This window comes from Armigeres subalbatus, chromosome 3 (genome assembly GCF_024139115.2).
Source record: "Armigeres subalbatus isolate Guangzhou_Male chromosome 3, GZ_Asu_2, whole genome shotgun sequence".
NCBI lineage: Eukaryota > Metazoa > Arthropoda > Insecta > Diptera > Culicidae > Armigeres > Armigeres subalbatus.
Window position 1 is genome coordinate 405,080,120 of NC_085141.1, and position 25,411 is coordinate 405,105,530.

Sequence of the window (25,411 nt, forward strand, 5' to 3'; positions counted from 1 at the left end):
CGGAAGCCTCCTTCCAAGAGGCTCAGAAGCCTCCTTCCAAGAGGCTCTGGAAGCCTCCTTCCAAGAGGCCTGGAAGCCTCCTTCCAAGAGGCTCAGAAGCCTCCTTCCAAGAGGCTCAGAAGCCTCCTTCCAAGAGGCTCGGAAGCCTCCTTCCAAGAGGCCTGGAAGCCTCCTTCCAAGAGGCTCAAGCCTCCTTCCAAGAGGCTCGGAAGCCTCCTTCCAAGAGGCTCGGAAGCCTCCTTCCAAGAGGCTCAGAAGCCTCCTTCCAAGAGGCTCAGGAAGCCTCCTTCCAAGAGGCTCAGGAAGCCTCCTTCCAAGAGGCTCAGAAGCCTCCTCCAAGAGGCTCGGAAGCCTCCTTCCAAGAGGCTCGGAAGCCTCCTTCCAAGAGGCTCAGAAGCCTCCTTCCAAGAGGCTCAGGAAGCCTCCTTCCAAGAGGCCTGGAAGCCTCCTTCCAAGAGGCCCGGAAGCCTCCTCCAAGAGGCCTCGGAAGCCTCCTTCCAAGAGGCCTGGAAGCCTCCTTCCAAGAGGCTCGGAAGCCTCCTTCCAAGAGGCCTCAGGAAGCCTCCTTCCAAGAGGCCTCGGAAGCCTCCTTCCAAGAGGCTCGGAAGCCTCCTTCCAAGAGGCTCAGAAGCCTCCTCCAAGAGGCCTCGGAAGCCTCCTTCCAAGAGGCTCGGAAGCCTCCTTCCAAAAGGCTCGGAAGCCTCCTTCCAAGAGGCACGGAAGCCTCCTCTCAAGAGGCTGGGAAGCCTCCATCCAAGAGGCTCAGGAAGCCCTCCTTCCAAGAGGCCTGGAAGCTTCCTTCCAAGAGGCTCGGAGCCTCTTTCAAGAGGTCTGGAAGCCTCTTTCAAGAGGCTCAAGCCTCCTTTCAAGAGGCTCGGAAGCCTCCTTTCAAGAGGCTCGGAAGCCTCCTTTCAAGAGGCTCGGAAGCCTCCTTTCAAGAGGCTCGGAAGCCTCCTTTCAAGAGGCTCGGAAGCCTCCTTTCAAGAGGCTCGGAAGCCTCCTTTCAAGAAGCTCGAAGCCTCCTTTCAAGAGGCTCGGAAGCCTCCTTTCAAGAGGCTCGGAAGCCTCCTTTCAAGAGGCTCGGAAGCCTCCTTTCAAGAGGCTCGGAAGCCTCCTTTCAAGAGGCTCGGAAGCCTCCTTTCAAGAGGCTCGGGAAGCCTCCCTTTCAAGAGGGCTCAAAGCCTCCTTTCAAGAGGCTCGGAAGCCTCCTTTCAAGAGGCTCGGAAACCTTCTCAAGAGGCTCGGAAGCCGCTTTTCAAGAGGTTTGGAAGACTCGTCGTCAAAAGTCGTCAAGAAGTTTGATGTATTAAATTAATGTTGAACGCAAAATTTTAGACAACTTGTTGGATTGCCTACATCCCGTTAGTTAGATCTACTGGCCGGTAAGCCAGTGGGGCGTCCGCTGTGGACGCTTTGGAGTTGTTTTTTGTCTAGTCAAACGACTGAAGGAATGTGCCTTTAAAAGCCATTCAGAAGAAATTAGCCGTGAAACACCGTGAAAATTCTTGTCACAAGGAGCGCAGACTAGTCTACCGATGCGCTGCTAGAAAAGTGACGTCACACGAAGAGCATTTAAAGTACATGATTACAAGATAGTCAGGGTGAGAAATCGCACACAAGACATGGACAGAGGAGAGAGGACGAACACAAAATGAAAACGTAATTATCAATGACACCTTGAAACCAAATACATGTACACCAAAATCGAATATGTCTCTCTTATAATAAATGTAGTTCTGTCCCAATCATCTGCTGTTTGAATGGCGCTTTGATGTTGCATGAAGAAGAAGAAGCAGAAAGATGATAATCGAACAAATCTCCAGGGGAAACCATACGAAGAAGTTTTTAAAACTCTTCTCAAAAATTTTAAAGCGTTAATAATTAAATAAACGGTAAGCTGTATTGGGTTCGACTTTTCTTCTACTGTATATTGAACACAATATTTCTATTCGAAATTTTATTTTGTAATATTACACTTGAAACACAGTATAAGGAAAGTCCAACCTCGTACTGCTTACCATTTTTAATTAAATTGCTTTTGGAATTTTTAAGAAGAGTTTTCAAACTTCTCCGTATGGTTTCCGTGGAGATTTTTTCGATTATCATCTTTCTGTTTCTTCTTGACGATCGGTGGATCTTCAATGATTAGATGTTGCGAGCTGCTTACATTTGAGCATGAGTGAATCGCTTACCGAATCTCTTAGTGCCTGCTGGTTGTATGAGGATGGCGTAGTAATAGGGTGATCCCGTGCGGTCGTTGGTTCGCTAGCTAGCTGAAACGATCCGTAAAATAGATGGACTGGAGGAGAACAGATGGACTCGCCATAAGGAGAGTCTCACCCGGGCAATTTATCAGCACACGTGGTCTCCCCAGTGAAGTGGCGCTTAAGCCACGTATTTTAGGGTGGATCGGCCTTGATAGCTACAAATGGCATAATCTTAATAAATGAGTGACTAAATATAAATCATTCAACATTATTAACTTAAAAATGAATTAATATGATAGAGTCAATCATCGATAAAAATAAAAATTTATTCATTCCAGGTTATACTGCCGCTAACCGCAAGTCGAGCACATCTGTATATGGACGCCCATATACAGATGTGCTCGACTTGCGGTTAGCGGCAGTATAGATTATACATAGTTACTTTAGAACGACTCGAGTGTGCAACACACTATCCCTTGGTTGACGTTGGACAACGTAGGGCCATCGGGATTGATCTGTCTGCCTCTGCCATCACCAAGCGATTTTATTTTGTACCTTTAAGAAATTTCTTCTACGATCTGCTTGCTTCAGTATAAAATGGTAGTCCTGAAAAGGACCGATTTAGTTTTAATAATGTGCTGTTGACGCCGTCGACAGTCTTTCGATAGTTTACCGAGGAAACACTGCAGACTCAGCCTCAGCAAATGTATTCTCTGCAGCATCGACGGCCATCACTGGGATCACTACTGACGCCATCGAAATTTCTGCGACTACAATATATGTAACACCATTAACACAATTCTGCAGTATTTATATTAACATGTGATTTTATTATTCATTGTTTTATGCAAAAAGTTAGTTCAATGTAAACAAAGAAGAACGCGCAAAAAAAAGGAGCAATTCTGCGAATCGCGAGTTGGGTTTGTACTTTTCGTTTCGGCGATACGAAAACAATCCATTCCAAGCAGGGTTGAAGGAGAATCTTTTTTCGAAGCTAACGTGTTATTTTATTATTCATTGTTATATGAAGAAGACCGTGCAAAAAACTAGCTATGATGCGAATCTCGAGTTGAATCATGATCAGGGTTTGTACATTTCGTTTCGGCGATACGAAAACAATCCATTTTTGGGTTGAAGGAGAATATTTTTTCGAAGTATGTGATGAGAAACATCTTTCACTACCTACCTACCTACTTTTATTTCCTCTAGAACAACCCTGCGAAAGATAAACAAAAATTGTGCCTAATTGATGAAATTCTTTTTTTTTATCATTCCGCCTCACTCTCGGAGAAATGAGCGAAAACGGAGAGCTGTTCGCAGAATTTTGTGGTAATAACGACATGGTGATCGGGGATCGCTTTTCCCTCATCGACCGGTTCACAAGGTCACGTGGGTCTCCGTGACGGCTTTACAGAAAAATCAAATCGACCACATCTGCATCAGCCGAAAATGGAAGCGGAGCCTTCTTGATGTACGGAATAAACGTAGTGCCGTTATCGCGTCTGATCATCACCTCCTCATCGGCGAAATACGCCTGCGCATTGCGCGGATTCGTCGGCAGGAGGAAAGAGTTGGACGACGATTCAACACACGCCGACTGGAAGATGCCACGGTGAAACGGTCCTTCGTTGAAGAACTGGAGACGCGTGCTGCAGATATTCCGGAAGGTGGCAGCGTGGAAGACCAATGGACCGCCATCAAGAATGCCTTCATCGCCACCAGCGAGAACAATCTGGGCGAACTACGCACCCAGAGAAAACAATGGATCACCGATGAGACCTGGAGGAAGATAGAGGAGCGAAGAGAAGCCAAAGCCGCGATAGAGCGATCGAAAACCAGAGGAGCCAAAGTCTTAGCCCGTCAACGATACACGGCTCTTGAGAAGATAGTAAAACGCTCATGTCGACGGGACAAGCGAGCGTGGGCAGACTCTCTGGCCGACGAAGGAGAGAGAGCCGCCGCAACCGGGGACATTCGCCTCCTCTACGATATCTCACGACGCTTAAGCGGGGCGAAGATGAATGCAACGATGCCTGTGAAAGACGCGAATGATCAGTTATTGACCGACCCAACTGACCAGCTGAAACGCTGGTTCGAGCACTTCGAACAGCTTTTCAAGTGCCAACCAGGCCATCACCACCTCGGCATGATCTGCCTAGGATCCGACGTATAACACGTGTCAATACCGAAGCTCCATCACTGCTAGAGATTCAAACAGCCATCCAAAGCATGAAATCGAATAAAGCCCCAGGGGTCGACCGCATATCAGCCGAGATGCTCAAAGCTGACTCCATGACATCCGCTCAACTACTGCATCGTTTATTTCGTAATATCTGGGACACCGCAACTTTCCCGGTCGACTGGATGCAAGGTATCTTAGTGAAGGTGCCCAAAAAGGGTGACCTGACTGTATGCGATAACTGGCGAGGCATTATGTTGCTGTGTACCGTTCTCAAAGTTCTGTGCAAAATTATCCTAGCCCGGATTCAGGAGAAGATCGATGCGACTCTCCGGCGGCAGCAAGCCGGATTCCGTGCCGGAAGATCCTGTGTGGACCATATTGTCACGCTCCGCATCATTTTGGAGCAGGTCAACGAATTCCAAGAGTCCCTTTACTTGGTATTCATTGACTACGAAAAAGCTTTCGACCGTCTCAATCACGAGAATATGTGGGGCGCCCTGAGACGCAAAGGGGTTCCTGAGAAAATCATCGGCCTCATCGAAGCACAGTACGAGGCCTTTTCGTGTAGAGTGCTGCACAATGGGGTCTTGTCCGACCCTATCCGGGTCGTAGCTGGTGTGAGGCAAGGATGTATTCTATCACCGTTACTGTTCCTCATCGTAATCGATGAGATTCTGGTAGATGCGATTGACCGTGAACCAAACCGCGGGCTGTTATGGCAGCCTATAACCATGGAGCACCTAAACGACTTCGAATTGGCGGATGACGTTGCACTACTCGCGCAACGGCGCTCTGATATGCAGAGTAAGCTCAACGACCTTGCCGATCGCTCCTCCTCGGCAGGTTTAGTCATCAACGTCAACAAAACCAAATCGTTGGATGTAAACACGGTGACTCCTTCCAGTTTCACAGTAGCCGGGCAACCAGTGGAGAATGTTGAAAGCTTCCAATATCTTGGTAGCCAAATGGCATCAGACGGCGGTACCAAGATCGACATAGGCGCACGGATCAAGAGAGCAAGGGCTGCCTTTGCGAGTTTAAGAAATATCTGGAAAAACAGGCAGATAAGTGAACGCACCAAAATACGAATTTTCAACTCTAACGTGAAATCTGTGCTGTTATACGCTAGCGAAACATGGTGTGTATCAGTGGAGAACACTCAACGGCTGCAGGTGTTCATTAACAGATGCCTGCGGTATATAATTCGGGCCTGGTGGCCTCACAACTGGATCTCAAACAACGAGCTCCATCGTCGTTGTCACCAGAGGCCGATAACAACAGAAATTCAGGATCGGAAGTGGGGCTGGGTCGGCCACACTCTACGTAGGGGCGGAAACGAAATCTGTAAGCAAGCATTAGACTGGAACCCAGCGGGACATCGCAGCAGAGGCAGACCCAGAGGCTCATGGCGGAGAAGCCTCAATAAAGAAATAAAAGAAGTCGACCGAAATCTAACCTGGCAACAGGTTAAAGCGATAGCCGGGCATCGCTCAGGATGGAGATCTTTCAAGTCGGCCCTTTGCACCACCGGAGGTGTACAGGATCCATAAGTAAGTAAGTAAATTCCGCCTCACTCACAAAAACTATGGCCGCAACGCAAACAAAAATGGCACTGAATTGCGCCCACTCTAGCCACGAAAGGCGCGAAAAAGATACACTCAAAATAATTTTCACTTAGAAGCTACTTGAAAACATATGCAGATATTTTCCATGTAGTTTCGAGGGTGAAAGTTAAATGATTCATTAGTGATGGCACTCATTATTCTTAATTCACTAGAAAATAAAATAAAATTTAAGTGAATTTTCTTTTGGCCATGTACTTGAATATTAAGTGAAACTTCGATATTTATTTTCTACAGTATCCCTGTAGTTGATATCCCGTCCACTAGAAGCGGACGAGGGCACAAAAAGGAGTAGGAAAATGATACTCAAGCATATTTTTTTCAAATCGTTCTCATAATGCTTCTGCAAAATGTTTCATAAGCGATTGTTAATAAACATACATTTCGCTCTGAGAACCTCACTTATATATTTTTCAAACATTTATTTTGAGTAGAATTCACTAGAAGCGTATATATTTATTATTTTCTATGTTTTCTAATGGATTCCAATACATTTTTTATTAGGATGCACTTGTGATTTGAGTAAGTTGTATTCGATTCCAGTAAGGGCGATGAAAGTTTCGATTTTTTAAGTCTACATGACTTTTAATAGTGGAATCAAAGTGACAATAATTTTGAGTGTAGAAGAAATGAGAAAACGAGTAAATCAACTTTTCGCGGCTCTGATAGTGAGGGAAAAATAAGGTTTTAAATTTGAAAAATAGTGGACAGCCCATGTGTCAACAGGGGTTAGTCATATTATAATGGCAATATAGCGTAAAAACCTGGATGGTGACGAAATTGAGGTGGCTGTAAACAGAAAAAAAAATAATGAAAACTAATCAGCGCGTAAAAACGACAGACGCGGAAAATTACAAAATTACAATATCGTTTAAAATTACGCTCTTTTTGGCATTCCCTTTATGTGCATTACTTTCGTGTAAATTTCAACAACTTTTCTATCTGTGCAGTTAGGTTCACTGATGACCGCCTAAAACGATATCAGCAGAAAAATTCAAAAACGCATCTCAATCAAGGATTGAATCCTAAGGAGAAAGAGCAAGTCTCTCACTTATCATCTCTGTATACACAGATAGAAAAAGTTGTTGAAATTTACACGAAAGTAATGCGCATAAAGGGAATGCCAAAAAGAGCGTAATTTTAAACGATATTTTCGCTTGGATGTATGCAATTTGTATTGCATTATGCCACTATTTATTCGATTAAGTGGCATAATGCTATACAAATTGCATACATTTAGGGGGAAATTTATGGAAAGGATTCATGTATGCTCAGAATAGTGTAATTTTCCGCGTCTGTATTTTTTACGCGCTGATTAGTTTTAATTATTTTTTTCTGTGCACATATACGATATGTAGCATACCGCGAGAAACTTTTTTCGCAAGCTGTCATGATAGAGAACTGATTCGGGATGTTATACCCCATGATAAATTTCTTTTAGAAAGATCCAAATGCGGGGAGCATTGGCTTTGATGATGCATTTCAACTTGTTCTACACAGCTGAGCAGTGACCAACATGAAAGGAACGAAGCGAGAATCACCATTTTTCGGTGGGGGCTTCCTATCCGATTCTGTTTTTTTCGCACTTGTATACAAGTTTGATAAATTTGTTATCATGGCTTGTTACGATTCGGAACAGTTTTTGTCTCTCTTTTATCGTTGTTTGTTATCTATTGAGAGAGATTTCTGCAAATCCTGATCTCAATTTGACTCCTCAAGTTCGTAGTCGATTGATATAGAAAGGGAGAAATATGGATCTGAACAACCATCTTTAGTGGAGTGCAGATGGAAGATGTTACATTAAGGAAGGAAACTATCTGTGGATCACACCGCGGAAATAGAACGACTGTGATGGGCCAAGCAGGTAGTCAAATTGTCGGTACTAACTGGGTGGAAATAAGATATACGAAAGGTATAAGAATGCGAGATGCGCTGCAAGCTAGATGGAACGATCAGGGGCAAGAATGATTTTTGGAACGTCTGTAGATGCGTGGTTTGTGGACTGCACATAGACGGCACCTAGACGCCTACAAACACTTCAAGGAATAACATTTATAAATACTTTTGTGTATTGATCAATCGTTAATCAAAACATGTTCGTGTGTTTTACAGGTAAAGGATCATCCACCACGACCAGCAATGCCAGAATCGGAGAAACGTAAGTCACATTTTTTCATACCATCTGCTCTACATTTCACCCGTAGTCGTAGTTGTCATCTAGTATCGCATTGTAAATATTAGAGTAGTCCTTAAAAAGATCTTAACAACCAACTTTGCTACGAAGTAACTCTCATTTGAAAAGCATGCTCCGCACATCACAAAAGAAGGAAAACTCTTCGGTTAGAATTAATTTTGGATTATCTTTCCTTTCTCTCTTTCTCCACATTTCCGAACAATATCCGGCCATTGTACAAATCAAACCCCCAAAACCAAACCATCAAAATCTCAACCAAACCAACCACTTACTAACACCAGCGATACTGTTGACGAACCTGGTGCTGGGCAGCAACTCCTTCCAACAACAGCCACAACAACGGCAACAACTGCGACGGCCGCAAATAAGCCGGCCCCCATCTACGCCACCATCAACGAACTCGAAACCGAACCAAACTCGAACCGAACCTCGGATGAACGGGTTTACAATGCGACCACGGTTCCCATACTGCGGCCAAAGAACCTGCGCAATCCGGACGTGATTCCGCTGCAGCTGCAGCAAAGACCATCGATTGACACCGAAAGCGTTTACTCGGGGGGTTCTTCCGTGTTCGGGGATCACAACCAGGTGGGACTGCCGGTGGTCAAGGGAAACCGGTGGATTCCCTCGCAACAGCGAGAACTGCTGGAAAAGCAAGCGAATCTGCTGATGACCGGGGCCAATGTCCGTCGCAAGCGGGAGACGGAGATTTTCTGAACGGCAATGCGATGCAATATGGGTTTTTAGGGTTTCAAAAGCTGCATTTTACCACAAAGATTTCATCTATCGTTTATTTAATCGTTCACGACAAAACACGTTAATAAGTTAGTTGGTGCATTTAATGCTACGTTTCGGCAAGTGACGTGAGAATTATACAAGCCTTATTTATGTGTTTTTTATAATGAAAAGGCTCATTGTATTAGAGGTTTCAAGCCAATGCATGAATAGAATTCTTGCCAAAAAGAGCTAATTCCATAGACAATAATAAATGCATTAGATAAGTTAAGATTCTTTAGTGGCTTGTATGACATTTCCGAATAGCCCCAATCAGCAACAACTTCCATATTCTTAAAAGTAATTTGTCACAGAATTAATGAGTTCTACTTGGATTTATGGCAGTCAGGATCAAAATTAATCAACTGCCAAACAAACCAAAAGAAATGTTGTTTATGGCTCCATAGTAGGGCTCTCTCTTTCAGGGAATCAATGTTCAATTGCGGGCATGTAATCGAATGGTTAGTTCCCCCGCTCAAATTATTCGAAATTTTAGATAAATTTTCGGTTTCGTAGATATAATAACAAATTCTAATGTTATCGAAGAATGTAAAGCATTAAAGTTAGTGGTGGCGACATTTCACAAATTAAACTCAAACACCACGCCTCAAAGCTTATCACGCCCCCATGAGATTCCATTTCAACATAACGAGGTCCTTTGTATGCGAGCATGCTGAAGTTGAATCCTTCCATTCCGTTCCATACGATGCCTACGACAACACATCAGCCATTTCTCACCCCATATCTTAGCCTAGTATCAGTTTCCTCTTTCAGCAAATGATAAGAGTATTATTCGAACAGAGAAAGCGGATTACGTTTTCTTTAATTAACAAGCTTCTTTGTCTATATTAAACTCGACAAAACAATGAAAACACATCTAAGTAAGACTCCGACAAAGTCATGGGAAAATCTGGCAGGATGGGGATGTGTTTGTCTGGATGTATTCCCAGAAATGGAACACGATACGATCAATGCAGAAGACAATAAATTGCACTAATGATCCCTCTTCAATGGCGACGTTTTCCTTGTTTCTCCCCGTCACTACCCCATGTTTGTGACTGCCTTCGCCATTCTTCTGTGAAGCGTAGGATAAACAACACTCGTCAAAAGTGCGGTCCATACAGTCTTACGCATGGTGAAAGAACGTGGCATTGGGAAAGGTGAGAATCGTTTTCAACTCCGGTTCGTTTGCATGAAGGAATCTCGGAACGAGAGCTTTATGTTTATCAGTAATTAAATCGGGTAAACAACGGTGAGGTTTGTCTGGGAATTCTTAACTAAATTGATTAAGCCGACAGAAGCTCCTGTTGCGCCTCTTCCTTTATGAATGACATGACAGGTAAAGTATGTCCAAATATATTATTTCATAATGTTTTTTTATGGAAAAGCAATAGAACTTTTCATGGAGACTTAGAAAAAAAATCGAGTAATTATACCTGGAACATTAAAAAAAAGTACTATAAGTATAATTATCCTTGGAAGCTTAGAAGAATTTCACCCAAAAAATTATAAAATTTTACAGAAAATCCAGGAAAAAAGCAGGAAATCATGTTCAGGAGAAATAAACGCAAACAAGCTACGCGGATTCAGTCCACCACCGCCGACAATTTTTGGACTGGCCCACACCTCCAGTGCTGATGTCTTTCTCGTACATCATACAATGTAATATGAAAAGCGCATTGGGCAGCGTACACGCGGTCCAGCAATTTGACCAACATTGACTCCACCCTAGTTTAATCAAGCATTCACTTTGTTCCACAAACAGCGGCACGAACACTCAATTTATTCGACCAACAATATCACACGACAATATCACGACCGAAGCGCCAACTTGAACACCAATTATCAAAAAATATATGGGAGTTTGTGAACCTTCACTACAAACGCTCAAACTTGGTCCAACGTGTTTGAGCATGTGTACGCTTTATTACGGAGATCGAAATAGCACGTTATGGAAATAATGGCTACCTTATGATATCTCAAGCATTTCTCAGCCAAATTATTTATATGCCTACCCAAAATAATCGTCAGCTCATATATTTCCTGAAACTCACATTAGATTGTTGATCGGCCACACCAATATCCGTCGGAGAAAGGATCGTTAGTTAGCCACTTTTATATGAACGAAAATTGCACACAAATATCGCAAATGAACGATTTTATTGCTGTTTTTTTCTCAGAAATATACCCAATACTATTTCAGTGATGTCAAATAATACAATATTTCAACAGATATTCTAGGTTCTCCAAACCATTTTGGATTTTAGAGCCCTGGTCTACCAGGTCAATTACGCTTGGTACGAAACCAATAGCAACCTATGGTGCCCAATGCCCATACAGGCCCTCAGAGGCCATTCACATAATTTTGATCTAGATATTTCTACACCAGAAGTTCGATTTTCTCCAAATCATTCTAAAGTTCGAAACAATTGGTCAATACAAAGCCAACAGCAACCCATGGCGTCCATACAGGCCTTTAGAACAGCGGTTCTTAACCTTTTTTGAGAGGTACTCCCTCTTGAGAGTAGGCTTGCAAGCCTTTTGATAGAATAAATCCAAACCCCACTGAATGAAGCCTTCGAACTTCTTAAAAGGAAGGCTTCTGAGCCTCTTGTAAGGAGGCTTCCGAGCCTCTTGACAGGAGACTTCCGAGCCTCTTGAAAGGAGGCTTCCGAGCCTCTTGAAAGGAGGCTTCCGAGAGCCTCTTGAAAGGAGGCTTCCGAGAGCCTCTTGAAAGGAGGCTTCCGAGAGCCTCTTGAAAGGAGGCTTCCGAGAGCCTCTTGAAAGGAGGCTTCCGAGAGCCTCTTGAAAGGAAGCTTCCGAGAGCCGCTTGAAAGGAGGCTGCCGAGAGCCTCTTGAAAGGAGGCTTCCTGAGAGCCTCTTGAAAGGAGGCTTCCGAGGGCCTCTTGAAAGGAGGCTTCCGAGAGCCTCTTGAAAGGAGGCTTCCGAGAGCCTCTTGAAAGGAGGCTTCCGAGAGCCTCTTGAAAGGAGGCTTCCGAGAGCCTCTTGAAAGGAGGCTTCCGAGAGCCTCTTGAAAGGAGGCTTCCGAGAGCCTCCTGAAATGAGGTTTCCGAGAGCCTCTTAAAAGGAGTTTTCCGAGAGCCTCTTGAAAGGAGGTTTCCGAGAGCCTCTTGAAAGGAGGCTTCCGAGAGCCTCTTGAAAGGAGGCTTCCGAGAGCCTCTTGAAAGGAGGTTTCCGAGAGCCTCTTGAAAGGAGGCTCTGAGAGCCCCCTTGAAAGGAGGCTCTGAGAGCCCCTTGAAAGGGAGGCTTCTGAGAGCCTCTTGAAAGGAGGCTTCCTGAGAGCCTCTTGAAGGAGGCTTCGAGAGCCTCTTGAAAGGAGGCTTGAGAGCCTCTTGAAAGGAGGTTCTGAGAGCCTCTTGAAAGGAGGCTTTCGAGAGCCTCTTGAAAGGAGGCTTGAGAGCATCTTGAAAGGAGGCTTGAAAGCCTCTTGAAAGGAGGCTTCTTGAAAGCCTCTTGAAAGGAGGCTTCTTGAAAGCCTCTTGAAAGGAGGCTTCTTGAAAGCCTCTTGAAAGGAGGCTTCTTGAAAGCCTCTTGAAAGGAGGCTTCTTGAAAGCCTCTTGAAAGGAGGCTTCTTGAAAGCCTCTTGAAAGGAGGCTTCTTGAGAGCCTCTTGAAAGGAGGCTTCTTGAGAGCCTCTTGAAAGGAGGCTTCTTGAAAGCCTCTTGAAAGGAGGCTTCTTGAAAGCCTCTTGAAAGGAGGCTTCTTGAAAGCCTCTTGAAAGGAGGCTTCTTGAAAGCCTCTTGAAAGGAGGCTCTGAGAGCCTCTTGAAAGGAGGCTTCTGAGAGCCTCTTGAAAGGAGGCTGAGAGCCTCTTGAAAGGAGGCTTCTGAGAGCTTCTTGAAAGGAGGCTTCCGGGCCTCTTGAAGGAGGCTTCCAGGCCTCTTGAAAGGAGGCTTCCTGAGCCTCTTGAAAGGAGGCTTGAGAGCCTCTTGAAAGGAGGCTCTGAGATCCTCTTGAAAGGAGGCTTCAGAGATCCTCTTGAAGGAGGCTTCCAGGCCTCTTGAAAGGAGGCTTGAGGCCTCTTGAAAGGAGGCTTCCGAGGCCTCTTGAAAGGAGGCCTGGGAGCCTCTTGAAAGGAGGCTTCCGAGAGCCCCTTGAAAGGAGGCTCTGAGAGCCTCTTGAAAGGAGGCTTCCTGAGAGCCTCTTGAAAGGAGGCTTCCGAGAGCCTCTTGAAGGAGGCTTCTGAGAGCCTCTTGAAAGGAGGCTTGAGAGCCTCTTGAAAGGAGGCTTCCGAGAGCCTCTTGAAAGGAGGCCTGAGAGCCTCTTGAAGGAGGCTTCTGAGAGCCTCTTGAAAGGAGGCTTCCTGAGAGCCTCTTGAAAGGAGGCTACTGAGAGCCTCTTGAAAGGAGGCTTCTGAGAGCCTCTTGAAAGGAGGCTTCCGAGAGCCTCTTGAAAGGAGGCTTCCGAGAGCCTCTTGAAAGGAGGCTTCCGAGAGCCTCTTGAAAGGAGGCTTCCGAGAGCCTCTTGAAAGGAGGCTTCCGAGAGCCTCTTGAAAGGAGGCTTCCGAGCCTCTTGAAAGGAGGCTTCCGAGCCTCTTGAAAGGAGGCTTCCGAGCCTCTTGAAAGGAGGCTTCCGAGAGCCTCTTGAAAAGAGGCTTCCGAGAGCCTCTTGAAAGGAGGATCCTGAGAGCCTCTTGAAAGGAGGCTTCTGAGAGCCTCTTGAAAGGAGGCTCTGAGAGCCTCTTGAAGGGAGGCTTGAGAGCCTCTTGAAAGGAGGCTTCCGAGAGCCTCTTGAAGGAGGTTTCTGAGAGCCTCTTGAAAGGAGGCTTTGAGAGCCTCTTGAAGGAGGGCTTTCGAGAGCATCTTGAAAGGAGGCTTCCGAGAGCATCTTGAAAGGAGGCTTGAGAGCCCCTTGAAGGAGGCTTCCGAGAGCCTCTTGAAGGAGGCTTGAGAGCCTCTTGAAGGAGGCTTCTGAGGCCTCTTGAAAGGAGGCTTGAGAGCCTCTTGAAAGGAGGCTTCCGAGAGCCTCTTGAAGGAGGCTTCCAGGAGCCTCTTGAAAGGAGGCTGAGAGCCTCTTGGAAGGAGGCTTCTGAGAGCCTCTTGAAGGAGGCCTGAGAGCCTCTTGAAAGGAGGCTCTGAGAGCCTCTTGAAAGGAGGCTCTGAGAGCCTCTTGAAAGGAGGCTCTGAGGCCTCTTGAAAGGAGGCTTGCAGAGCCTCTTGAAAGGAGGCTCTGAGAGCCTCTTGAAAGGAGGCTTCCGAGCCTCTTGAAAGGAGGCTTCCGAGCTTCTTGAAAGGAGGCTTCCGAGAGCCTCTTGAAGGGGGCTTCCGAGAGCCTCTGGAAAGTAGGCCTCTGATAGCCTCTTAAAACAGGCTTCCGAGCCTCTTGAAAGTAGGCTTCCGAGCCTCTTGAAAGCAGGCTTGGAGGGCCTCTTGAAAGGAGGCTTCTGAGAGCCTCTTGAAAGGAGGCTCTGAGAGCCTCTTGAAAGGAGGCTCTGAGAGCCTCTTGAAAGGGAGGCTCTGAGAGCCTCTTGAAAGGAGGCTTCTGAGAGCCTCTTGAAAGGAGGCTTCCGAGAGCCTCTTGAAAGGAGGCCTGAGAGCCTCTTGAAGGAGGCTGAGAGCCTCTTGAAAGGAGGCTTCCGAGACCCTCGTAAGGAGGCTTCCGAGAGCCTCTTGAAGGAGGCTTCCTGAGGCCTCTTGAAAGGAGGCTTCCGAGAGCCTCTTGAAAGGAGGCTTCCGAGAGCCTCTTGAAAGGCGGCTTCCGAGAGCCTCTTGAAGGGAGGCTTCCGAGAGCCTCTTGAAAGGAGGCTTCCGAGAGCCTCTTGAAAGGAGGCTCCCGAGAGCCTCTTGAAAGGAGGCTTCCAGGCCTCTTGAAAAGAGGCTTCCGAGGCCTCTTGAAGGGAGGCTTCTGAGATCCTCTTGAAAGGAGGCTTGAGATCCTCTTGAAAGGAGGCTTCCAGATCCTCTTGAAAGGAGGCTTCTGAGGCCTCTTGAAAGGAGGCTTGAGGCCTCTTGAAGGAGGCTTGAGGCCTCTTGAAAAGAGGCCTGGAGCCTCTTGAAAGGAGGCTTCCAGGCCTCTTGAAGGAGGCCTGAGGCCTCTTGAAAGGAGGCCTGAGCCTCTTGAAAGGAGGCTTCCAGGCCTCTTGAAGGAGACTTCCAGGCCTCTTGAAAGGAGGCTTCTGAGCCTCTTGAAAGGAGGCCTGAGCCTCTTGAAAGGAGGCCTGAGCCTCTTGAAAGGAGGCTTCGGGCCTCTTGAAAGGAGGCTTCCGAGGCTCTTAAAGGAGGCCTGAGCCTCTTGAAGGAGGCTTCCAGGCCTCTTGAAGGAGGCTTCGAGGCCTCTTGAAAGGAGGCTTCCAGGCCTCTTGAAAGGAGGCTTCGAGGCCTCTTGAAAGGAGGCTTCAGGCCTCTTGAAAGGAGGCCTGAGGCCTCTTGAAGGAGGCTTGAGCCTCTTGAAAGGAGGCTTCCAGGCCTCTTGAAGGAGGCCTGGAGCCTCTTGAAGGAGGCTGAGCCTCTTGAAAGGAGGCTACGAGCCTCTTGAAAGAAGGCTTCCAGGCCTCTTGAAAGGAGGCTCTGAGGCCTCTTGAAGGAGGCCTGAACCTCTTGAAGGAGGCTTCAGGAGTTACTTGAAAGGAGGCTTCCAAGAGCCTCTTGAAGGAGGCTTCCAGAGCCTCTTGAAAGGAGGCTTCCAAGAGCCTCTTGAAAGGAGGCTTCCAAGAGCCTCTTGAAAGGAGGCTTCCAAGAGCCTCTTGAAAGGAGGCTTCCAAGAGCCTCTTGAAAGGAGGCTTCCTGAGAGCCTCTTGAAAGGAGGCTCTGAGAGCCTCTTGAAAGGAGGCTTCCTGAGAGCCTCTTGAAAGGAGGCTCTGGAGCCTCTTGAAAGGAGGCTTCCGAGAGCCTCTTGAAAGGAGGCTTCCTGAGAGCCTCTTGAAAGGAGGCTTCCGAGAGCCTCTTGAAGGAGGCTTTCAGAGCCTCTTGAAGGAGGCTCTGAGGCCTCTTGAAAGGAGGCTTCCGAGAGCCTCTTGAAGGAGGCTTTGAGAGACTCTTGAAGGAGGCTTCCGAGACTCTTGAAAGTAGGCTTCTGAGAGACTCTTGAAAGTAGGCTTCGAGAGACTCTTGAAAGGAGGCTTCCTGAGAGACTCTTGAAATGAGGCTTCCGAGATACTCTTGAAAGGAGGCTTCCGAGAGACTCTTGAAAGGAGGCCTGACAGCCTCTTGAAAGGAGGATTCCGACAGCCTCTTGAAAGGAGGCTTCTGAGAGCCTCTGAAGAGGCTTCCTGAGAGCCTCCCAAAGGAGGCTTCAGAGCCTCTTGAAAGGAGGTTTCCAGGCCTCTTGAAAGAGGCTTCCGAGCCTCTTGAAAGGAGGCTTCTGAGCCTCTTGAAAGGGAGGCTCTGAGGCCTCTTGAAAGGAGGCTTCCTGAGCCTCTTGAAAGGAGGCTTCCTGAGCCTCTTGAAAGGAGGCTTCTGAGCTCTTGAAAGGAGGCTTCTGAGCCTCTTGAAAGGAGGCTTCCAGGCCTCTTGAAAGGAGGCTTCCGGAGCCTCTTGAAAGGAGGCTTCAGGCCTCTTGAAAGGAGGCTTCCGAGGCCTCTTGAAAGGAGGCTTCCAGGCCTCTTGAAAGGAGGCTCTGAGCCTCTTGAAAGGAGGCTTCCAGGCCTCTTGAAAGGAGGCCTGAGCCTCTTAAAGGAGGCTTCCAGGCCTCTTGAAAGGAGGCTTCCAGACCTCTTGAAAGGAGGCTTCTGAGTTACTTGAAAGGAGGCTTCCGAGACTCTTGAAAGGAGGCTTCGAGAGACTCTTGAAATGGGGCTTCTGAGATACTCTTGAAAGGAGGCTTCCGAGAGACTCTTGAAGGAGGCTTCCGACAGCCTCTTGAAGGAGGATTCCGACAGCCTCTTGAAGAGGCTTCCTGAGAGCCTCTAGAAAGGAAGTTTCCGGGCCCCTTAAGAAAAAGTTTCTGGGCCTCTTGAAAGGAGGTTTCGGGGACCCCTGAAAGGAGGCTTCCAGGTCTCTTGAAAAAAGGCTTCCAGGCCTCTTAAAATTAGGCTTCCAGGCCTCTTGAAAGAAGTCTCCCAGGCCTTTTCAAAGGAGGCTCAGGCCTCTTGAAAGGAGGCTTCGAGCCTCTTGAAAGGAGGCTTCCAGGCCTCTTGAAAGGAGGCTTCCAGGCCTCTTGAAAGGAGGCCTGAGCCTCTTGAAGGAGGCTTCCAGGCCTCTTGAAAGGAGGCTTCCAGGCCTCTTGAAAGGAGGCTCTGAGCCTCTTGAAAGGAGGCCGGGCCTCTTGAAAGGAGGCTTCCGGGCCTCTTGAAAGGAGGCTTCTGGGCCTCTTGAAAGGAGGCTGAGCCTCTTGAAAGGAGGGGCCTGAGCCTCTTGAAAGGAGGCTTCCTGAGCCTCTTGAAAGGAGGCTTCTGAGCCTCTTGAAAGGAGGCTTCCAGGCCTCTTGAAAGGAGGCTCTGAGGCCTCTTGAAAGGAGGCTTCCAGGCCTCTTGAAAGGAGGCTTGAGCCTCTTGAAAGGAGGCTTGGGCCTCTTGAAAGGAGGCTTCCAGGCCTCTTGAAAGGAGGCTGAGGCCTCTTGAAGGAGGCTTCTGAGCCTCTTGAAAGGAGGCTCTGAGCCTCTTGAAGGAGGCTTCCAGAGCCTCTTGAAAGGAGGCTTCCAGGCCTCTTGAAAGGAGGCTTCCTGAGCCTCTTGAAAGGAGGCTTCTGAGCCTCTTGAAAGGAGGCTTGAGCCTCTTGAAAGGAGGCTTCGAGCCTCTTGAAAGGAGGCTTGAGGCCTCTTGAAAGGAGGCTTCCAGGCCTCTTGAAGGAGGCTTCCAGGCCTCTTGAAAGGAGGCTTCCGGGCCTCTTGAAAGGAGGCTTCCAGGCCTCTTGAAAGGAGGCTTCTGAGCCTCTTGAAAGGAGGCTTCCAGGCCTCTTGAAAGGAGGCTTCCGGGCCTCTTGAAAGGAGGCTTCCAGGCCTCTTGAAAGGAGGCCTGAGGCCTCTTGAAAGGAGGCCTGAGCCTCTTGAAAGGAGGCTTCCTGAGCCCTCTTGAAAGGGAGGCTTTGAGCTCTCTTGAAAGGAGGCTCTGAGCCTCTTGAAGGAGGCTGAGGCCTCTTGAAAGGAGGCTTCCAGGCCTCTTGAAAGGAGGCTTCCGGGCCTCTTGAAAGGAGGCTTCCAGGCCTCTTGAAAGGAGGCTTCCGAGCCTCTTGAAAGGAGGCTGGGCCTCTTGAAGGAGGCTTCCAGGCCTCTTGAAAGGAGGCTTCCGAGCCTCTTGAAAGGAGGCTTGAGCCTCTTGAAGGAGGCTGGGCCTCTTGAAGGAGGCTCTGAGGCCTCTTGAAAGGAGGCTTCCAGGCCTCTTGAAGGAGGCTTCCAGGCCTCTTGAAAGGAGGCTTCCAGGCCTCTTGAAAGGAGGCCTGAGCCTCTTGAAAGGAGGCTTCCAGGCCTCTTGAAAGGAGGCTTCCAGGCCTCTTGAAAGGAGGCTTCTGAGCCTCTTGAAAGGAGGCTTCTGAGCCTCTTGAAAGGAGGCTTCCGGGCCTCTTGAAGGAGGCTTGGGCCTCTTGAAAGGAGGCTTCCAGGCCTCTTGAAAGGAGGCTTCCTGAGCCTCTTGAAAGGAGGCTGGAGCCTCTTGAAAGGAGGCTTCCAGGCCTCTTGAAGGAGGCTTCCAGGCCTCTTGAAAGGAGGCTTCTGGGCCTCTTGAAAGGAGGCTTCCTGAGCCTCTTGAAGGAGGCCTGGGCCTCTTGAAGGAGGCTTCCAGGCCTCTTGAAAGGAGGCTTCTGAGCCTCTTGAAGGAGGCTTGGGCCTCTTGAAAGGAGGCTTCTGAGCCTCTTGAAGGAGGCTTCCAGGCCTCTTGAAAGGAGGCTTGAGCCTCTTGAAAGGAGGCTTCCAGGCCTCTTGAAGGAGGCTTCCAGGCCTCTTGAAAGGAGGCTTCTGAGCCTCTTGAAAGGAGGCTTGAGGCCTCTTGAAAGGAGGCTTGAGCCTCTTGAAGGAGGCTTCTGAGCCTCTTGAAGGAGGCTTCTGAGCCTCTTGAAAGGAGGCTTCTGAGCCTCTTGAAAGGAGGCTTCTGAGCCTCTTGAAAGGAGGCTGGAGCCTCTTGAAGGAGGCTTCCGGGCCTCTTGAAAGGAGGCTGGGCCTCTTGAAGGGAGGCCGGGCCTCTTGAAAGGAGGCTTCTGAGCCTCTTGAAAGGAGGCTTCCAGAGCCTCTTGAAAGGGAGGCTTTGAGCCTCTTGAAAGGAGGCTCTCGAGCCTCTTGAAAGGAGGCTTGAGCCTCTTGAAAGGAGGCTTCTGAGCCTCTTGAAAGGAGGCTTCCGGGCCTCTTGAAAGGAGGCTTCTGAGCCTCTTGAAAGGAGGCTTCTGAGCCTCTTGAAGGGAGGCTGAGCCTCTTGAAAGGAGGCTTCGAGCCTCTTGAAAGGAGGCTTCCAGGCCTCTTGAAGGAGGCTTCCAGGCCTCTTGAAGGAGGCTGAGGCCTCTTGAAGGAGGCTTCCAGGCCTCTTGAAAGGAGGCTTCAGGCCTCTTGAAGGAGGCTCTGGAGGCCTCTTGAAAGGAGGCTTGAGCCTCTTGAAGGAGGCTTCCAGGCCTCTTGAAGGAGGCTTCCGGGCCTCTTGAAGGAGGCTTCCGGGCCTCTTGAAAGGAGGCTTCCGGGCCTCTTGAAGGAGGCTTCCGGGCCTCTTGAAGGAGGCCAGAAGGGCTGGGCCTCTTGAAAGGAGGCTTCCAGGCCTCTTGAAAGGAGGCTTCTGAGCCTCTTGAAGGAGGCTTCCAGGCCTCTTGAAAGGAGGCTTCCGGGCCTCTTGAAAGGAGGCTTGGGCCTCTTGAAAGGGGAGGCTTCCGGGGCCTCTTGAAAGGAGGAGGCTTCTGAGCCTTGAAAGGAGGCTGAGGCCTGGAGCCTCTTGAAAGGAGGCTTCTGAGCCTCTTGAATGGGGGCTTCTGAACCTCTTGAATGGAGGCTGCTGAGCCTCTTGAAAGGAGGCTTCTGAGCCTCTTGAAAGGAGGCTTCCGGGCCTCTTGAAGGGAGGCTTCCGGGCCTCTTGAAAGGAGGCTTCTGAGGCCTCTTGAAGGAGGCTTCCAGGCCTCTTGAAAGGAGGCCTGAGCCTCTTGAAAGGAGGCTTCCTGAGGCCTCTTGAAAGGAGGCTTCCGGGCCTCTTGAAGGAGGCTTCCAGGCCTCTTGAAAGGAGGCTCTGAGCCTCTTGAAAGGAGGCCTGAGGCCTCTTGAAGGAGGCCTGGGCCTCTTGAAGGAGGCTTCTGAGCCTCTTGAAAGGAGGCTTCTGAGCCTCTTGAAAGGAGGCTTGAGCCTCTTGAAAGGAGGCTTCTGAGCCTCTTGAAGGAGGCTTCCAGGCCTCTTGAAAGGAGGCTTCCAGGCCTCTTGAAGGAGGCTCTGAGCCTCTTGAAGGAGGCTTCGAGCCTCTTGAAAGGAGGCCTGAGCCTCTTGAAAGGAGGCTTCTGAGCCTCTTGAAAGGAGGCTTCCTGAGCCTCTTGAAAGGAGGCTCTGAGGCCTCTTGAAAGGAGGCCTGAGCCTCTTGAAAGGAGGCTTCTGAGCCTCTTGAAAGGAGGCTTCCTGGGCCTCTTGAAAGGAGGCTCTGAGCCTCTTGAAGGAGGCTGAGCCTCTTGAAAGGAGGCTTCCAGCCTCTTGAAGGAGGCTTCTGAGCCTCTTGAAAGGAGGCTTCCGGGCCTCTTGAAGGAGGCTGGGAGGCCTCTTGAAAGGAGGCCTGAGCCTCTTGAAGGAGGCTTGAGGCCTCTTGAAAGGAGGCTTCCAGGCCTCTTGAAGGGGCTTCCAGGCCTCTTGAAAGGAGGCTTCTGAGCCTCTTGAAAGGAGGCTTCCAGGCCTCTTGAAAGATGGCTTCCAGGCCTCTTGAAAGGAGGCTTCCGGGGCGCCTGAAAGGAGGCTTCCAGGCCTCTTGAAAGGGAGGCCTGAGCCTCTTGAAAGGAGGCTGAGCCTCTTGAAAGGAGGCTTCCGGGCCTCTTGAAAGGAGGCTTCCTGAGCCTCTTGAAAGGAGGCTTCTGAGGCCTCTTGAAGGAGGCTTCTGAGGCCTCTTGAAAGGAGGCTCTGAGGCCTCTTGAAGGAGGCTGGGCCTCTTGAAAGGAGGCTTGAGCCTCTTGAAGGAGGCTTCCTGAGCCTCTGAAAGGAGGCTCTGAGCCTCTTGGAAAGGAGGCTCTGAGCCTCTTGAAAGGAGGCTCTGAGCCTCTTGAAAGGAGGCTTCCAGGCCTCTTGAAAGGAGGCTCTGAGCCTCTTGAAGGAGGCTTCCAGGCCTCTTGAAAGGAGGCTTGAGGCCTCTTGAAAGGAGGCTTGAGGCCTCTTGAAAGGAGGCTGAGCCTCTTGAAAGGAGGCTTCTGAGCCTCTTGAAGAGGCTTCGAGGCCTCTTGAAAGGAGGCTTCCGGGCCTCTTGAAGGAGGCTGAGCCTCTTGAAAGGAGGCTTCCAGGCCTCTTGAAGGAGGCTGGGCCTCTTGAAAGGAGGCTTCCGGGCCTCTTGAAAGGAGGCTGAGCCTCTTGAAAGGAGGCTCTGAGGCCTCTTGAAGGAGGCTTCCGGGCCTCTTGAAGGAGGCTGAGCCTCTTGAAGGAGGCTTCAGGCCTCTTGAAGGAGGCTGAGCCTCTTGAAAGGAGGCTTCCGAGGCCTCTTGAAAGGAGGCTTCCGAGCCTCTTGAAAGGAGGCTTTGAGCCTCTTGAAAGGAGGCTTCTGAGCCTCTTGAAAAAGGCTTCTGAGCTCTCCGAGTCTCTTTAAAGAGGCGTCCGTTTTTTTGTTTTTGTAAGAAGGCCTTCAACTTTCTTTAAAGAAGCCTTCCAGGCTTTTAAAACGAGGCTTCCAGGCCCTTTGGAAGATGACCTCCAAGCCTCTTGAAAGGAGGCTTTCGAACCTTTTGAAAGTAGGCTTCTAAACATCTTGAAAGGAGGCCTTCGAGATACTTGAAGACGGCTTCCGAAAGGCGTAGAAGGATGGTACATGTACCTTAGGTTGATGTTAAATGCTTTAGAGGTCATGTCATGCCATTTACGATTTCGATATGTTTAAACCGTATTTTCTAAGTTCTCCGAATAATTCTGGAGATCAGACCTTTTGATCTACTATATCAACTGGGCTCAATATAAAGCCAATAGGGCCTCATACAGGCCCTTAGAAACCATGTGCATGATTTACGATCTTGATACCTCGAGTACTTATTCAAACCCGAGTAGCACACATGTTGCACAAAAGTTTCTGTGACCCATATGCAACCGAATTTAGTCACATTTGAGTTGCTGCAACCAAATCGGTGTGGATTGTGCTGCTAGGGAAAGGACGTATGTGATTTTTAAAACAAATTTTAGAACATCGATTTATCCAATCTGCTAGCAAACGTAAACCATCACCACAGATAGGGGAAACCTTCGGTTACCTGGTGGTAGTGTTGGTTTGCGTGGGAGTGCCATCAGATTGGATCAATCGACTTTTGAATCTTTATTTACAAAAACACATACGTCCTGTTGAATAAGTACTCGAAATATGTTCATGAAGAAGAAGAAGAAGGTGTCCATACATTCCCTCAGAGGCCATGCGCATGATTTACGATTTAGATGTTTAGATATCAAACCGGGTATTCTCAATTCTCCAAATCATTTTGATCTCATTCCAATTCATTTTTCAAGTCAACCGTGCTTGGTACAAAGCTTGCAATCCATTATATCTGGCTATTGGCGCTCAGAAATAATGTGCATGGTTTTCGATTTATATCTGTCCAAATCGACCGTCTGGTCTACCAAGGCAACTGGGTTCGATACATAGCCAATAGCAACTCATGGTGTAGATATGTCAATATAGAATGTTCTAAATATTTAAAATCATTCAAGAGTTCCGATGAGTTAGACCAAGTCAACTCGGCACAAAATCGATAGCAACCCATCATATTCAGGCTACTCTCGACCATGCTTACGATTTACAATCTTTGTTTGTTCAAATATGATGTTTTTAGAATTTCTGTTCATATGCATGGTCTTCACGGACTCAAATGGACATAACTTGCTATCGGTTTTGTACCTAGCGCTATTGGCATGGTGGAATAATTGATCTTAACTGCAAAGATTTGGAGAATGTAGAACGTCGTATTCGGTAATTTCTAAACCATCAACCATGCAGATAATAATCAGGGACCTGGTTTATAAGAAAGAGTCACTTTCGATTTTTACCAAGCGTAGTTGACCTGCGAAACAAATTGGTCCGAGCCCTGGAATGATTTTGTGAAATAAGATCTAAGATCTAAATCGCATAACTGCTAAAGGCCTATATGAACACCATGGATTGTCTTTGATTTTTTACTGAGCCTAATTGACTTAGTAGATCAACAGGTCTAAGCTCCAGACTGAATAGAAAAACTTAGAATATCCAATTTGCATATATCCAAAATGTACGCAATGGAAAGTAGGAACTCAAAAATACATGTTACATATAAATTAGTTAGAGTCACCAAGCAGTGTCAACTGCGACTGGAATTAGCTCACTACCCTAATAAAAATATCCCCGACATCTCACAAATCAGAAAACGATGTTTTCTTTCCTCGGCCACGGGCGTACAAATTGTGTTCCATTATGAAAACTCCCAAGACGACCCCACCAATCACCGATAATTGCTTCGAATCAAATTTCAATCGGTGTCTTATTAGTTCCATCAAATCACACGACAGGACATCATTCAATTGCGACGTCGTCTTTGCGGAGCATTACGGTCCAAGCTATGAATTGCCTGCGATTGACTGATGCTGATTATGGCGATAGACAATGCGACGACGAAGACGCCGATGATGATGATGATCCTTCAACAAACGGCCCATTCCTCGTTGAATCACAAATCTTACCAACGCAGTTCAAGGAAATGCTTTTTGTTGTTATTTTTGTGTCTGTTGCTGGATGTGTTCACCGCTGGAGAACACTCGGTAGACTCTACCCGCAGTTTGATTCAATTTCTCACCATGTTTTTCCTGCCATTTTTTCCCTTTTTATCCCCGCAATATAGGAGCGACACCGAAAGCGCTGAAGTGAAACAGCCAATTACCAAGACCCAGCGGCTCAAGATCCTGTTCGGAAGAAAGCGAGCCGAGCTAGGAGACTCGACAGGTGGGGAAGAAATTGTCGATAATGAGCTCATCGCCAGTCAGTCTGGTGGCGGTGTTACTGGGGCACAGGCTGAGGAGGATGTTGCCCCAGAGGATTACGCCATGGTGGATCCCGGTGCCCCCAAACGGTCACCACCTACTGCTTCCAAGGTACGTTGTATCATGCGGCCAATTATGTCGATTCCTTTCCTTGGTATTTTCTCTGGGGTTCGCTTGGGGTTTGCTTCCCTTGTGCGGCGCGCTGCTCTGCATGTAGGAGGAGATCCGATTTCGGAAAGCACCTGTGGGTTGAAAACAGCTTGAAATTGACAGTATCATTAGAAAAAAAAGCATAGTTCAAAGTACCCTCACAATTTACAATAATCCTTATTATGGAATTCTGGAAACTCTGAACGCTATTCATCCGGCTACCTAACCACAATTTAATGTATTCCATCGACCCTCATCAATTCCATGCAGAAATAACCGTCGAAATCAGACAAACATTCAATATCGTTCTGTTTACTGCTCTCCCCCAATTTACAGACCGATGAACCAGCCACGCTCGTTTATGCCGAACTGCAATTGAAACCTCCTGCGGAGCACAGCTACGTCTCGAAGCCGGCCGAATCCACCGAGTATGCGGAGATCCTGTACGTGCAGAACAATGAAGGACAATCCGGACCGGTAGTGGTGAATGAGGAAACCGGCGAACGATCTGTCACAAAGGCCAGCCCGGCCCCATCGTCCGGTGATAAGAAGTAAACAGCCATCGGGCTGCTGCCTCCTCAATCAAGCTAATTTTCTCCCACGAACCACTTTGGCCATCGTTGTCAGTGCACGACGCTTTTTTCCCCGTCCCAGCAGTAGCTTGTTTATGTATTTTTATTCTTTGGAAATCTTTAAGCGTTAATAAATCATGCTCCCCAGCTACACAACCCACAATAAGGAATCTCTTACGCATAGGAAGTCAGTGAAACGCAGCCGAGATAGGGGCCGTACACTAATTACGTAAGCATTTTTCAGGGTTTTTCGGACCCCCCTCTCCCCTTGTATGATTTTTCCCATACACATTATGTTTTGGTGAGATGGAGCGTAAGAAAATGGCAGACCCCTCCCCCATAAGTGCTTACGTAATTAGTGTACGACCCCATACCTGAAAATAGAATTTGAACGCTCACATACATACAGAATACGCGCAAAAGTACTTTTAAGATTTCGTTATTTGATGTACTTAATTGGACGTGAAGTGAACAGGAAAAGTGAATTTTCTGTCCATGGTTAATGGATACCAGTTTGTATTTTGTTTTAGATTTAGGAACATTTAAATTAGGTTTTATACAAGGCAAACGAGAGCTTTGCTTGTTGGCAATTTTCTATGTAATTTTATTATTTTGACAACCATTTTACTCAATAAAATACATTACGAAACGATTAAGACGGTTATTGAATTTATTGTCTTTG

At 47.9% G+C, this 25,411-nt stretch overlaps 1 protein-coding gene across 5 annotated transcripts in view; it reads left to right on the forward strand.

The window, feature by feature from the left end:
- The window catches only part of LOC134227044 (fasciclin-3-like), a 311,319-nt gene extending 286,352 nt beyond the window's left edge, over nt 1-24,967 (forward strand). For 4 of the 5 annotated variants that reach the window (XM_062708246.1, XM_062708248.1, XM_062708249.1 and 1 more), the window contains 3 exons: nt 8,124-8,169; nt 23,869-24,118; nt 24,494-24,967. In XM_062708246.1, the coding sequence (XP_062564230.1) occupies nt 8,124-8,169; nt 23,869-24,118; nt 24,494-24,712 (515 nt within the window). In that variant the 3' untranslated portion in view covers nt 24,713-24,967. Of the gene's footprint in view, nt 1-8,123; nt 8,170-8,486; nt 9,212-23,868; nt 24,119-24,493 lie in introns of those variants that run through there. The other variant, XM_062708250.1, reaches the window with a different exon arrangement.
- The last annotated feature ends 444 nt before the right edge of the window (nt 24,968-25,411 follow it).